The 16,041-nt window shown below is 33.6% G+C and overlaps 1 protein-coding gene across 5 annotated transcripts in view; it reads left to right on the top strand.

Annotated features, from left to right (window-relative positions):
- SNX13 (sorting nexin 13) overlaps window positions 1–16,041 on the top strand; it is a 161,999-nt gene that overhangs the window by 54,979 nt on the left and 90,979 nt on the right. For 4 of the 5 annotated variants that reach the window (XM_023512416.1, XM_003788482.3, XM_023512417.1 and 1 more), the window contains exons 4-5: window positions 1,435–1,524; window positions 2,577–2,698. In XM_023512416.1, the coding sequence (XP_023368184.1) occupies window positions 1,435–1,524; window positions 2,577–2,698 (212 nt within the window). Of the gene's footprint in view, window positions 1–1,434; window positions 1,525–2,576; window positions 2,699–13,429; window positions 13,497–16,041 lie in introns of those variants that run through there. The other variant, XM_023512419.1, reaches the window with a different exon arrangement.

The raw sequence follows: 16,041 nt of genomic DNA, 5'->3' as shown, positions 1-16,041 counted from the left end.
TGTCAGATGTAAAAAGTAGGAATATAAATTTGAGGAAAAATAGAAATTGTTTAGTTTAATTTGAGTGATTTCAAAACATCATGCATATAATTTGTACAAATGTCAAAGAATATTCTGTTTTGAATGAAATAAATTGCGTAAAAACAAAGGGGCAAAATGGACACTTCACTTTTAAAAACATAGCTTGCAATTAGATTATGCACTTTCTTTAGTATTAATAATCAGGCCAAATTTTTATCATCTTGAATGGTGTGATTTTTCCATTTTTTTTTCAGTATCATACTCTAAGTAAAATTAAAATTGGGATTTGGGAGGTTTCATCTTGTATGAAGAGAAACAAATGGCTTGGATTGAGCCAGTAACTTAACTTTATAGTTACTAACTTGTTCATTATATACTAACATTTAGGAGATGTAAGGATAGAGTGTACAGTTTTATTTCACATTAATGAAGTAAAAGAATTTTACTCTATCTCACTGCCTTTTGTATTGATAAACTGATTTTTTCTAATACAACTTTTTTATGATCTGAAACTTGTTCTTCCTCCTTTAGGACTCTTGTTAATGAGTATTCTTTGAGTTTGATTACAAGTTGCAGTGAACCATTTTTTTTTAACCACTTCTTAGTTATTTTTAGTGTACATTCACTTGAGTGGTACTTACAGAGAATGGGAAATATTTTAAGACTTAAGATTCTTAATAGTAATAAATCATAGTCAAAATGAGTTAAATCTTTATAACCTGTTTTAGAAGATGGTATAAAAAATAGTGATTTTTGATTTACTATTCCCAAAATATGACTTATATTTTATAAGTATGTTTTATGAAAAAATCTTAGTGGTTTCGTAAGTTGAAGCATGTATTTTTACGTGTATATATACACATATATATATGCCTTGGTTTATATTTTTGATTTAAGACTCTTCTACATTTCATTGCCATTTTCAGGCCACTGATCTTTCTGAAGACTAAGATGTAGAGAAATATATTTTCCTTAATTGCTAAAAACCATTCCTAAATAAGATCAATTTAAAAATGTATTCGTTTTGTAACTGGTATACTGTTTTGGGCTAGGAGAGAGAAGAAAGAGTAAGAGTATCTAGTAAAGACAGGTATTTATTTGACTCACCTGTACCAGTTTAATATGTTAAAGTTTGGTTGTAATATGGCAGTGATATACCTCTACTTTTTCAGTTGTCCAACGTTCTGAAGTTTGCTGATTTAGTTGAATTTTTGAGGATAATGATTTATTTTCTGGGTGCCTATTTTGTTAACTTGAGAAATAGTGTTTGGTTTATATTAGAGTCTCAAGAAATGAGGGTACTTACTGACTCGAAGATAGTGACGGGAAGTTGTAGTGAGTACTCAATTTGAATTAAACTGGTGAGATTTTAAATCAAGAAACTATCAGTAAAATATTATGGTTTCTTTTAAGTGCTTAGAAGAAATGAAACGGGAAGCCAGGACTATTAAGATTGATAGAAGATTGACAGGTGCCAATATAATTGATGAACCTCTCCAGCAAGTGAGTTTCAGTATGTGGTATTTGAATTCCATATATTGTGTGCCACATGTATTCTTGAAAATATACTATGATGCTTTTTGGCATTTCATTAATATACTATAACTTTATGATAATGTTATCTTTGCATTTTGTACTAGAAGGTGCTGCTTTATTAACTCACTTACAATGAAGTGGTTTACTTAATATGAAAGCCTTTCAATTGAATTTGCATTTAGAAAAAAGTTTTTATTGACATATTTGATAACTTTTGTAATAAGTTTATAGTTAAAATGTTAGGTCACTGCTGATGAACAAGCTTAGTGGCTTGGTAAATCAACTTTTTTTCTATGTTTTATTACTTTTTAAAAATGGAAATAAAATATGTAATTTGGTTCAAAATATTTTAAAATTAGAATTAGGTAAGATATTATCTCCCCCCAAATATTTTCCATTGTTGTTTGTTTGATTTGAGTATACAATCATTATAAAAATGTCTACTTAAAAATTTTAACATTTATTTTATAAATGAACTCACATTTGGTTTATCTGATTTGCCAAAATTGTACCTTGAATTGTTTTATTTGCTACTTATAATCTAAATGAATACTATTGGCTTTATCAAAGGTATTAGTAAAACTAAGTAAATTCCCATATCATTTTGTAATTAGATTGCAGTGGATCTGATGATACAATCTTGGAAAAACTGAGTTTTTTGAGAATTAAGGTCCACCTGCATTACTTTTCATTTCATTCCTTTAAACTGATAAAAAATTTTTATTATAGCATTGAAAATTTATTTTTTATGTAGACTCTGTCTTGACTTAAATTTGAGTCTAAACTTGGCCACAGATAATGTTTTAATTTAAAAAAAATTTGGACAATGGGTTAGTAATTTAAAAGTTTTAAAATGATTTTTAGCATGTTGATGCTTTTGTAATGAAGGTAGATATTTAACACCACAATTTATTATGCAGAGAGTAAATATATATTGGTAGAGAATCTTAGTTTTTAGTTTATGACTGTTACTTTTTAAATCCTAAAATGTTAATTTTTTTCCCAATATTTTGTTGCAGGTTATCCAGTTTTCCTTGAGGGATTATGTCCAGTACTGGTATTATACACTAAGTGATGATGAATCTTTTCTTCTTGAAATTAGACAGACTCTTCAAAATGCACTCATTCAGTTTGCTACTAGGTAAGGACCCAACATTATATTTATGCAGAGAAATTTAGGTATATTTTTTGTACCAGTAGGGGGAACAACTTTCAAGTGGGAGCGTACTTGTTTCTTAAAAGGTAAGTAGAATAGAGGATTATTATCGTATGATAACTCCCAGATTATAGAACTGGAATTTTTAAAGCCTTTGAATTACTCTAGATTTGAGGTTTTTATACAATACTTACCTTGATTAAGCCTTGTTCTTCTAGTCTTGCCAGTTTTTTCCTCAGGGTCCAAATTGACTTTTCTAATCTTTTACCTCACTAATTGAAAATGCTTCTACCTCCTTTTCCCCATATACTCTATTTCAGTGCAATAGAAATGGATTAATTTCAATAGAATTGCTCTTCCCCACTGTAGTTTCGGTATAACTATTCTCTTAATTTTGGCACTTTACTTTATGGAAGTCGTCTCGGAGGAGAAGGAACTAAAGGAATAGTAAGTCAGTGGAGAACATTCAGTTTATTTATTTATTGTTTTTCAGAAGAGACATATATTTGATGAGTTTGTTTTAAGAAACTTTTTTTGTGAGATATGACAAAATTCTTGCTTTACAAACCAAGAAGTATACAGTATTTTATCTTACATTTTTGTACTTAAATTACTTGATTTTTTGATTGGGGGCTATCATATCTATTCAGACTGTCTTGACTTTAATTTTAATTTTTGAAAGGTTTTAATTTGGCAACATTTATGATGGGAAAATGCTCTAGAAATTATTTTTCAAAGAAAAGATTTTTTTTTTTTGGATGAGTTTGCAGGCTTTTTTTTTTTTAAATTAGAAGATTTTGCTACTCAGCATATAGAAGGATTTATCTTCTGGTCTCTATTTTCAAGGTAGGATGCTGCATACAATGGTCCTGAGTATATTCTTAAATTAGAAGGTGGTGGTCTCTAGCCAGCTTCTTTTCCTACCCACTTAGCTTCTTTATTCAACCTTGTGATCCTGAGAGTCTTAGAGAGCTTTGCCCTAGGGCTGTTAGTATGTTTTTTCCTATGTTGATAGATATTTCCAGCTCATGATGCCCTCTCAGGATCTTTCCTCTACAACTCAGTTGATCTTAAAGTTTTAGATTGGGGTTGGGGGATGGGATGTATTTCTCCACTTCAGATCATTGAGGAGCCCTGCAAAGATTCATAATTTGAATAGTAACCTTAGTTATAGGTACAGATTTTCCCTCTGTCTCCATTATAATAAGAAGCAAGCATTTGCAGAGTAGCTATCCAGAACTGCAGATGCAGACTCACTGTGGAACATAGAAAATATAGTTGGTATAATCAAAAAAGATCAGCAATTGGATTTTTTCTGTTTTTTTTCATATGCAAGTTTATTGAGAATTAGATACTTTTTTTAATGGAATTCTCTGAATAAATTATTCATTCATTGCTTTCTGTAATAACACTATCCTAATGATTTTTTTCATTGAAACAATGAGAATAAGAAGAATTCATTATTCTTGCACCTGCCTGTTTAAAAGTATATTAAAACGTATAGACCTGGAAGGAGGTTTGAAGTAGTAATCTGAAGACTTGAGTTTGTATTCTGGCTCTACCATTTAGCGGTGGAACTATGAGCAAGTGTTTTAAAACTCTTGCTCATGGTTTTTCTTATATGTGAAATAAGTATAATAATACCTGCCCTGTTCTGCATTCCTCATAGCATAATTGTCAGGATCGAATTCATCTATTCATTCAACTCACATTTTGGGCCTGTTTTATACCAGCCAGGTGAATAAAGCAAAGTCCCTGCTTAGTGGAGTGAAATGAAAATAATACTGTGACAATGTTTTGAAAATCATGAAAGAATTTAGAAATTTAAGTTTTTGTGCCATCCAACACCCATGATGAGGAAAGCTAAGTTCTAGAAGCATTAAATGGTTAGTCTAATGTTATCCAGTGAGTTAGAGTTCAGTTAGAATCAGATTGTTACTAACATCTCCTGTGTTCTTTCTCCTATTGCCCATCAAATATTATGATCTAGGTTATTCACCTTATTTTAGTTTCCTGTCCTTCTTTCCCAGTATTGCAGTTCCTCACCTATTTTTGATCCCCTAGTCTCTCTCTTCTTTTCACTTCATGTCTAAAGTTTTTGTTTTTCTTTCTATAACATTCTGTGCTCAATAAATAGTTAATATTTAGGTGATTACTGGAAAAGCCAAATTTCTTCTATCCTAGAATGATCTGACTTTATGTCTTCTGCTGTTTAAGTTTTTGACAAACTATATAAGCTGATAAGAACTACTTCAGAGACTGCTTTGAGACTAAAATATTCTGTCAAGTAAAGCCTTTAGCATACAGTAAGACTAAATAATTGTTGATTTATGTCTTTTTGTGAATGACTTTTCTACATTGGTCTTTTATATTATTATGAAAATATACATATGTCTTAGCAGAGGTTCCGTGACTTTTTCCAGTGCCAGTATCTTTAGGTCTGTTTATAGCCATTCCAGTACTTCCTTAATGCTTCTTTCCTATGTGCTGTGCACTGTGAATCATGTGACAGGAGCATTACTTATCACTTCTATTGTTCAACTCAGTCTTTTATAGGGCTCTCCAGCAGGGATCCATAAACCTGAAAATGTGTATGGGTTTTTTCCGATCGAGTGCTTCCATAGATTTGATTTTCAAAAAGGGCTTATGAATCCAGAAAAGATTTTGAACTACTTGATTTCTAATGTTCATATTTATTCATCAATTCAAGAAACAATTAGAGAATGTCAGCATAAAATGAAATGCTAAATTTTGAGTAAAATAGAAAAGGGCAAGGATCTAAAGTCCTAGATTTGAGCTCTATTACTTACTAAGTTTTGTGGCCTTGAATGGACAAAACACACACATTGTTTTAATCTGGGATTAATAACACATATCTTCTTATCAAGTTGTTGTTAGGATTAAATGACTTCACATGTGAGGAGCTACTTTGTAGCAATAATATCTAATGCATATTAGTGTTACTACCTGTTACTCTAGTAGCAGTTTAGTAGAGGATCCTTTTTTTTAAGCCCCTTTGAGTTCTCCTTCTCTGGGGAACTTGGGTGTGAAGTAGCCTGGAACTTTAGGGGAAGTAATGTTTGATAACTTGTTTATTTTTATCCTCTCTTTAAATAAGATATTATGACATAACATAGAGACCCCTGGCTAAGGGTAGATCTGTATTATAATTCTACCTCTTCCATTAAGTTACAGTATACAGTGTAAATTTTGGAAAATCTCTGTAAAACATTAATACTTACAGTATTCTCAGAGTTGTAAGAGACAAATGAGATGATGTGGACAAAATGTTCCATGAAGTATTTATCAACCAAAAAATGACATTTTAAGCAAGTTAGCTTCTGTGCCTCCATCATCTGGCACATAGTAAGTGTTCAGTAAGTATTCAGTAAGTGTTAACTTTGCTGTTACTAATTGTTGCTATTGCCTATTATTTTCTTAGGTTATGTACATAGATTCTTTGACCTAGTCTTAGCTTTTTTTGCGAGAGGTAGGGAAAGCTGGGACGACAGAATTAAGGCACATGAAATGGAGAGAAATAAAATAGTCATATGTGTGGCACTGAAGTAATTTGTCATGTAGAGACAGTGTCAGAGTAACTGATGATGATGTCATGGGACAGAACTAGTCTTCAAGAATAGATGTATTTGGATAGATGGAAATGAAGCACATGTTAGGAAACAAGAACAGTATGAACAAAGTCTTAAGAAAGAAGATAAGGATAGTATGTAGATACTGTAAGGGAATTTAAGTGAGCAAGGAACCTTACTGTTGCTCTTGAAAGTGAAATATGGTTAGCAAATTCCTCCATTTCTAGTCTCTTTCGCCCCAAGATTAGCAGAAAGTCAGTATATTCATTTTTTAAAAATTTGTAGATCAATATAGGGTACAAATGATTAGATTTCATTGTGTTTGTTAGGTAAAATCCAAGTTGTAGCTGAGCCCTTCACCCAGGGGGTATGCTGTATACCCTTACATTTTGCCCATTAAGTAAGAGTTTAGCAATCTGCCTCCATCCTTCCCTCTCCCCTCCTTCCCACTTGAATTTTTTTTCTCTCATGTGAGTGTGTAGTCGTTTATATATTGGTTTCGTGTTAGTATTGAGTACACTGGATATTTGCTTTATCATTCTTGTAATACTGATTAAGGAGAATGTTCTTCAACTCCATCCAGGTTAATACAAAAGCTGTAAAGTCTCCATCTTTTTGTGATTGAGTAATATTCTATTAAGTACACACTTAATACAGCTTATTAATCCATTCATGTATTGATGGGCACTTGGGTTGATTCCCCATCATTTTGATGACTGTGAGTTGACCTATGATAAAAATTCTAGTGCAAAAATCTTTATGGTAAGATGACTTTTTTTCTTCTGGGTAGATAACTAGTAATGGGATCGTAGGATTAAATGGAAGGTTTACTTTTAGCTCTGAGGAGTCTTCATACTTACTTCCGAAGAGGCTATATTAGTTTGCAGTCCCACCAACAGTGCAAAAGTATTCCCTTCTCTCCACATCCATGCCAGAATCTGTAGCTTTGAGACTTTATATTGTGGGCTTTTCTTACTGAGGTTAGGTGATAATTTAAGGGTGGTTTTCATTTGCATTTCTCTAATGATTGGGGATGATGAGCATTTTTTCATGTGTTAGCCATTCATCTGTCTTCTTCAGAGAAGGTTCTGCTTGTGTCTCTTGTGTACTTAGAAAGTCAGTATATTTTAATGCTACTGTGTTCTTTCATGAGGGTTTTCCCACAGGATGAGGAGGTCTAGATATGTAGGCTCCAAGATTCACTGGCTATGCTACTAAAGATGTAACTGTTTTTGGAAATGATGGCATATATTCCTTTAACAATTTTCCTACTATATTTTGTCATAGAAATAATGAAAATAAATGACACATCCCTAGACTCGTTAAAGGCAAATACAACTCAAATAGCGGACATTTGCAAGAGTAAATAATTTTTAGTAAGTTAAATACTCTTGCCATTTTATATACTTTGCCATTTGAAAACTTAGCTCACAACTTGATATTACTTGGAGAGATGAATTATTATCATGTTTATTACAACATAGCAAAAAACAACTTGAATCCATCTACATGTTTAAAAGAAGAAGTAGTATGTTAATGTTTTTATATCTGTAGAATAGACTGGGGTAATAAATATGTATTTATATCATTCATAGACTTTGGCTTGTCACTTACCTAAACTTGGTGGCTTTAGCAACCTTCATCACAATCAATTTAAGAATATATTAATATCTTCACAAAGAAACCTTGTACCCACTATTAGTCACTTCTGTGTCCTCTTAAGCTTTTGGCTGTAGGCAACACTAATCTTTGTCTCTCTGGATTTGCCTGTTCTGGGCATTTTGTATACGTGAAATGATATATGTGTTTTTGTGGAACTGGTTCTTTCACTTACTATAATACTATAATCAACCTTACTATAATCCAGGTTCATTCATGTTGTATGTGTGTTAGTACTTACTCCTTATTGATGAATAATATTCCATTCAGCTGATAAGACCTGATGAACAAATTTTACATATCTGTTCATTAGTTGATGGAAATTTGGGTTGTTTCTACCTTTTTGATCTTACGAATACTACTATGAGCATTTGTGTACAAGTTTCTCAGGGATGAATATTCATTTCTCTTGGCTATCTATCTAGGAATGAAATTTCTGGGTCATGTAGTATTAGTCTTTTGAGGAACTGCAAACTTTTTCAAAGTGGCTACATTTTCTTACATTCCATCTAGCAATGTAGGAAGGTTTGTATTTCTCCACATTCTTAACAACAGTCAAGTTATTGTTGTCTTTTTTTTATTTTCCACAAGCTCATAGCTAATATTATATTGTCTGTCTTTTATTGTAGCCATCCTACTGGTATAACTAGTGAAAATAATGCTTAATATCATAGTTTATGGTTTCAGTTTGCATTTCCCTGATAGTTAATGATTTTGAGCACCTTTTATATATTGGTCATTTGTATATGTCCTACAGAGAAATGTCCATTTAAGTTCTTTTACCAAATACAGTTTTATCTGACAGTCATGCTCATTTGTTTGCTTTTTGTCCATAGCTGCTTTTGTGCTACAATGGCAGTTGACTAGTTGTGACAGAAATGATGCAAAACCTGAAATAGTTGCTAATTGTCTCTTTTGAGAAAAACTTACTGACCCCTGGAACAGATAATTTTGTAGCCATTAAAATATGTAAGAAGCACTATTAGATATTCAGGAAATATGTTGGAATTGAAATCATACAAAGTGGTATATGCTGTATGATTTCAGCTATATAAAAATTATAAATATGTGTACATAAATAGCTGAGACATTAAAAAGAAATACACTAAAATATTAGTGGATTGTGAGTTTGTTACTGTTTATAGCTAATACAGAAAAACTAAAGGGAATTATGTTTTAAAAAATAGACATATATTACTTTGGGCACTGTGCCTCAACACCTGTAATCCCAGCATTCTGGGAGGCTGAGGCAGGTGGATCACCTGAGCTCATGAGTTTGAGACCAGCCTGAGCTAGAGCAAGATCTCATCTCTAAAAACAGCCAGCAGATGCCTGTAGTCCCAGCTACTTGGGAAGCTGAGGCAAGAAAATTGCTTGATCCAAGAGTCTGAGATTACTGTGAGCTATGACACTACAGCACTCTATTGGGGGTGACAAAGTGAGACTATGTCTCAGAAAAAAGACATATATTACTTTATAGTCAGAGATAGAAACATTTGGTAATCAGTAATAGATATCTAGAATGACTTTTAAAAACAACTCATTTGCCTGTTTTTCTTTGCTGTTGTGTTCTCATGAATGTAATAAATAAGAATTGTTTTTTAAACTATAGATGTAAGTTTTTGAAAGTGATCTTGAAACTAATGCTTTATATCATAGTTTATACAAGGTGGAATAGTGAATACTTAATATATAAGTTTCACTTGTGACTTTCATGTTAATTTTTTCACATAATTTTATATTCTTCACTGTTGGGTCTGTGAATGTTTCATTTCTCTGATAAATTTTACCACTACTCTTGTTTATTAAAACAGTTAATACCATGAGTTTGATTTTTTAACATCACATTTAAGAGGATGCACACTTAGCCCCAGATTTTGTGGGGTTTTTCCCCCTTTTTCATTTACTGTAGCTTGATTAAGGCTCTTGTTTTTTATACTCAACCCCTGAAACTGTGACTATATGGAAATTAAAAAACCTTCTGTTGAATGACAGTTAGGTGCAGGAAGAAATAAAAAAGGAAATCATTAACTTCTTGAGCATAACAACAATGAAGATACAAGCTACCAAAACCTGTGGGATACTGCAAAAGCAATTCTGAGAGGAAAATTTATCATTTTAGACGCCTACAATTGAAAAAACAGAAAGAGAGTGCATCAACAAACTTACAAGCCATCTTAGGGAATTGGAAAAAGAAGAACAATCTAAGCCTAAACTCAGCAGAAGAGAAGAAATATTCAAAATTAAATCTGAGATCAGTGAAATTGAAAACAAAAGAATCATTCAGAAAATTAATGAAACAAGGAGTTGGTTTTTTGAAAAAATAAATACAATAGATAAACCTTGGGCCACACTAACTAGAAATAGAAAAGTAAAATCTCTAGTAACTTCAATCAGAAATGATAAAGGGGAATAACAACTGATGCCACAAAAATCAAGAGATCATCTCTGAATACTACCAGAAATTCTATGCCCAGAAATTTGACAATGTGAAGGAAATGGATCAATATTTGGAGGCTTATCCTCTCCCTAGACTTAACCAGGGAGCTAATAGAACTCCTGAACAGACTACTTTCAAGCACTGAGATTAAAGAAACAATTAAAAAATCTTCGAACAAAAAAATGACATGGTCCAGATGGCTTCACATCAGAATTCTATCAAACCTTCAAGGAAGAGCTTATTCCTATATGGCAGAAATTATTCCAAAAAATTGAGGAGGAAGGAATCTTCCCCAACAGTTCTATGAAGCAAACATCACCGTGATACCAAAACCAGGAAAAGACCTAACTAAAAAGGAGAATTTCAGACCAATATCACTAATGAACATAGATACAAAAATTCCCAACGAAATCCTAGCCAATAGATTACAGCTTATCATCAAAAAAGTCATACATCATGATTAAGTAGGTTTTATCTCAGGGATGCAAGGCTGGTTTAACATACGCCAAGTCCATAAACTTTATCCACCGTATTAACAGAAGCAAAACAAAGACCATATGATCCTCTCAATAGATGCAGAAAAAGCATTTGATAAAATCCAGCATCCTTTTCTAGTCAAGACTCCATGGTACTGGCACAAAAATAGAGACATAGACTTTTGGAATCAAATAGGAAACCAGGAAATGAAACGAACATCATACAACCACCTAATCTTCGATAAACCAAACAAGAACATACACTGGGAGAAAGACTCCCTATTCAATAAATGGTGCTCGAAGAACTGGATTTCCACATGTAAAAGACTGAAACTGGACCTACACCTTTCTCCACTCACAAAAATTGATTCAAGATGGATAAAGGACTTAAATTTAAGGCATGAAACCATAGAAATTCTCAAAGAAAGCATAGGAAAAACACTGGAAGATATCAGCCTGGGGAAAGACTTCATGAAGAAGACTCCTGTGGCAATCACAACAACAGAAATAAACAAATGGGACTTAATTAAACTGAAAAACTTCTGTACAGCTAAGGAGACCACAACCAAAGCAAATAGACAACCTACGCAATAGGAAAGGATATTTGCATATTTTGAATCAGACAAAAGCTTGATTACTAGGATCTATAGTGAACTCAAATTAATCCACTTGAAAAAAGCCAACAGTTACATACATTAATGGGCAAGAGACATGAATAGAGCCTTCTCTAAGGAAGACAGACAAATGGCTAACAAACATATGAAAAAACTCTCATCGTCCCTAATTATTAGAGAAATGAAAATCAAAACCACCCTGAGATACCATCTAACCCTAGTGAAAATGGCCCACATTATAAAAATCTCAAAACTGCAGATGCTGGCATGGACATGGAGAGAAGAGAACACTTTTACACTGCTGGTGGGACTGAATACTAATACAGCCTTTTTGGAAGGACGTATGGAGAAACCTCAAAGAACTCAAACTAGACCTCTCATTTAATCCTGCAATCCCATTACTGGGCATCTATCCAGAAGGAAAAAAATCCTTTTAGCATAAAGACACTTGCACTAGACTGTTTATTGTAGCTCAATTTATAATAGCCAAAATGTGGAAACAGCTTAAATGCCCACCAACCTAGGAATGGATTAACAAGCTGTGGTATATGTACACCATGGAATACTATTCAGCCATTAAAAAAATGGAGACTTTACAGCCTTTGTATTAACCTTGCTGGAAGTGGAACACATTATTCTTAGTAAAGCATCACAAGAATAGAGAATTATGAATCCTGTGTACTTAATTTTGATATGAGGACAATTAATGACATGGTGGGGGTGGGGAAGGGGAGAGCAGAGAGAAAGAAGGAGGGAGGGTGGGGGAAAGGAAGAGCAGAGAGAGGGAGGGTGGGTGGGGTCTTGGTGTGTGCCACACCTTTTGGGGGCAAGACACAATCGTAAGAGAGACTTTACCCAACAAATGCAATCATTGTAACCTGGTTTCTTGTACCCTCAATGAATCTCCAACAATAAAAAAAAAAATTGTTCTTTAAGGACTCCTGAAGAATGGAAACAAATAAAAGATTTTATGTATTTTAAAGAGTATATCCTTTCGAATAGTGAATTATGAGGGGGGTTAGTGTCTGACTCAGTGGTTAAAGGAAGAAGGAATTTTTTTCTTTCACAGATAATATACTTGCTTGTTTTCTCTTAACAAAAAATGTCTTGTCAGTTTAACAAAGCCCTCTAATGGAATAAAGCTTTTCTCAAAATCGCTTCAAAGGTGTTTGTCAAAATCTACCTATAAAAACTAGGCATTCCACTATTTTAATGATTTTTTTAAAATTTTCTGATTTTTTTACATAGAAGATAAAGATGTTATGTAGAAGATTAATACAGAAGATAAAGACATGTAGAAGATTAATATGTATACATATTATTGTAATTTTATGTGATTATTTACCTTATTAACATACTTTTACAAAAGCCTTTAATGTATATACTAAGATTTTCTGGATCTGTGTGTGTACATGTGTATATGCATACATTTGTGTACATATATAGCACACATACATGTACTTATGCATACACATGCAGTATATAGTTTACCATTGTCACTGCTTTAAAATATGGTCTTAGTAGTCTTTTTTTGTTTGTTTGTTTTTGAGACAGAGTCTCGCTATATCACCCTAGGTAGTGTGCTGGTGTGTCACAGCTCACAGCAACCTCAAATTCTTGAACTGAAGCGATTCTCTTGCATCAGCCTCCCAAGCAGCTGAGACCACAGGTGCCCACTACAATGCCCAGCTGTTTTTTTTTTTGTTGTTGTTGTTGTTACAATTGTCATTGTTTAGCAGGCCTAGGCTGGGCTCGAACCCACCGCCTTTAGTGTATGTGGCTGGCACCCTACTCACTGAGCTACAGGCGCCGGGCCATTACTAGTCATTTCTGCGAAAAACTTACGTGGCATCAGAAACATAACATTTATTATAGGATTGTTTCAATGGGAAAAAGCAAGTATTACTGATAATTTTGACATAAAGCACTTTTTCTAGGAAAGTTTTCTGCCATGAATTTGAAGATTGCCTTTACTGCCTACCAGTCACCCTCTTCACTGGTCAGGCAAGTCTATAAGATGACCCTTGAATATATGTATATTTATATATTACCATGTTCAGTCACCTCTTTATTCATTCCTATATGCTTTCTTCTCCCATGTAAATACTAATTCATCAAGATTTAAACGTAGCCTCCTTAATGAAGACTCTTTAAGTTACAGTGTATCAATTAATCTACTTATTTGTGTGTGTGGTTCTCCAACAAAAAGTTATTTTGGAAATGATACCAATTCTGTACACTGTAGTGAAAGCTCTCACAACTGTTTAGCTAGCCAGTGTTCTCTAATCCTTCTGTGACTAATATCCCTAGCATTATGGCTAGGCTAAGACTGTTTCCCATTAGCTTTTATCCAATTCTGTTTCTACCTTTTGAGTTTCAGACTTATCAAAAGTCAGTTGGGTCTTGCCTAAGCCCCACCTGCAGAAAGTCTGATATAATTAATCTGTGATATGACTGAACATTGGTAATTTAGAGAATAAAGCTGTATTTGTTTCTAAGTCTGTTCATCTCAGTTATATTTTTTTATTATAATCATGTAGTTTAACTCAACTTACATTGAAGAAATAAGAATATGGTAGGGTAGTTTCTATGAAAAGTTACTTAATTTGGAATTTTTCAAAGCTAATTGAATTTTGTGTGCAAAATACAACTCTGAAATATTGAGAGAACTTTTAACTACATTCAGATTTGTTCATAAATGTCTTTAGTTGTCATGCTATTTTAAGGAAACTAGGAACTATAGATTTTGCAGTGTTGGAACAATTTGTGGTGTATTCACTATAGAAGCACATGGATATCATTCAGTAGAACCTTAGTCGAAGAAAAGGTCTTAGTCCTACATTGAAAGATTTATGTAAGTTAAAATGAAATGTATTTACAACTTCCTTTTTTGATCCAATATTCACATTTACCAATTGACCAATTACCACCTTTCTGTAAACTTGGTGTGTGTGTGTGTGACTTTATTTAGTTAATATATTGGTAGCCATAGACTCAAAGCTATACATGTCCTTGGAGAAAACAAACCCAGAAAATGTTGTAATTTGCTCAGGTTCCTAACTAATGAAATGATGAGTCTTTACTCAAATCATGGGCCCCTGTGCCTGTCTAGTGCTCTTTCTAGAAATACAGTTTATGGTATTGTTTTGTATTACTGATGATGAGCTCTACACTGTTTAGAATAGATGGAATAAGTGAGGCAGTTGATATAATATTAATTCCAGTTTCAGCTACATGTTTGGGACATTTCTTGCTATTTTGAGGCATTGACATTGAGTAGCCTTGTCAAGAGCTTCTCAGTATGTGTTTTCACGCTTTAAGAAGCCACTGTTGGCTGTTCAAGCAGCTAAGGTGCCAGCCACATACACCAGAGCTGGAGGGTTTGAATCCAGCCTGGGTCTGCCAAACAATGACAACTACAACCAAAAAATAGCCAGGCATTGTGGCAGGTGTCTGTAGTCCCAACTACTTGGGAGGCTAAGGCAAGAGAATGGCTTAAGTCTAAGAGTTTGAGGTTGCTGTGAGCTGTGACACCACAGCAGTCTACCCAGGGTGATAGCTTAAGGCTCTGTCTCAAAAGAAAAAAACAAAAGAAGCAACTGTTATATGCAGTCATTCTCTTAAGCACCTGTTGTAAATAGTGCTCTGATCCTGAAAGAGGGATCAATAAATCAATAATGTATTCAAAGCCTTCAGTATTCATTGTTTAGTAACTGGAGGTAAAACTGTGAATAGAACACCACAGTTGGCTTAGGCATGGTGGTATGCATATGGTCTCTTGAGCTCAGAGTTCGAGGCTGCTGAGTGTTACAATTTTGTCACTGCACTCCAGCCTGAGTAACATGGAAGACTCTATTAAAAACGTACAACAAACACAGCTGATCCATGCCTTCCCAAAAGTATTTAACTGCAATTTGTAAGTGCTATAAAAAGTGAAAAATCTGGTTCTATTAGAATATGTAACTAGAGATCAGACCTAGTCTGAGGGAATAGCAGAGGGAAATAGATTATGAAGGGTGCCATGTGAAATTGATGAACTCTAAAGTATAAGAGGGAATTATCAAGCGAATATAGGTAAGGAAAGGGAAATTTGTAGAGTGGACACAGGTCTGAGCAATGTTGGCAGAGGACTAAAGTGAGAAGGGGCATATTTGTCAAGTGGAATGAAAGCCAATGTACCTGCAGAATAGAGAAGGAAGAAGGTGAAATTAATGATGAAGAAATAAGCAAGGGCTCAGGTTTGCCAGATCTTAGAGAATGTATTTGGGCTTAACCCTAATAACAAACAGGGTTAATGAAGAGATTTTAAAGCCCTCATTTTATACTTTCATTTCATACATAAATTTCAAAAAAGATAACTCTTAAGTGCTTTATGGCAGTTGGAATGGGGGGAAGACAAGAGTGGACATGGAAGACCTATAAGCAGGATGGTGACCTTAGATAAAGGGACAAGCAAACTTTATGTTTGGAGAGGTGTATTTAATAGTTTTGGTTTGCTTTTCTGTTTTAGTTAAAACTTCATTGTTTTTTTTTTTTTTTTTTTTTAAAT

The sequence above is a fragment of the Otolemur garnettii genome, unplaced genomic scaffold, assembly GCF_000181295.1.
Source record: "Otolemur garnettii isolate 467f Iridium unplaced genomic scaffold, OtoGar3 scaffold00028, whole genome shotgun sequence".
NCBI classification, from domain to species: domain Eukaryota; kingdom Metazoa; phylum Chordata; class Mammalia; order Primates; family Galagidae; genus Otolemur; species Otolemur garnettii.
The sequence above is the reverse complement of the archived record's forward strand: the minus strand, read 5'-3'. Positions and strand labels throughout refer to the sequence as shown.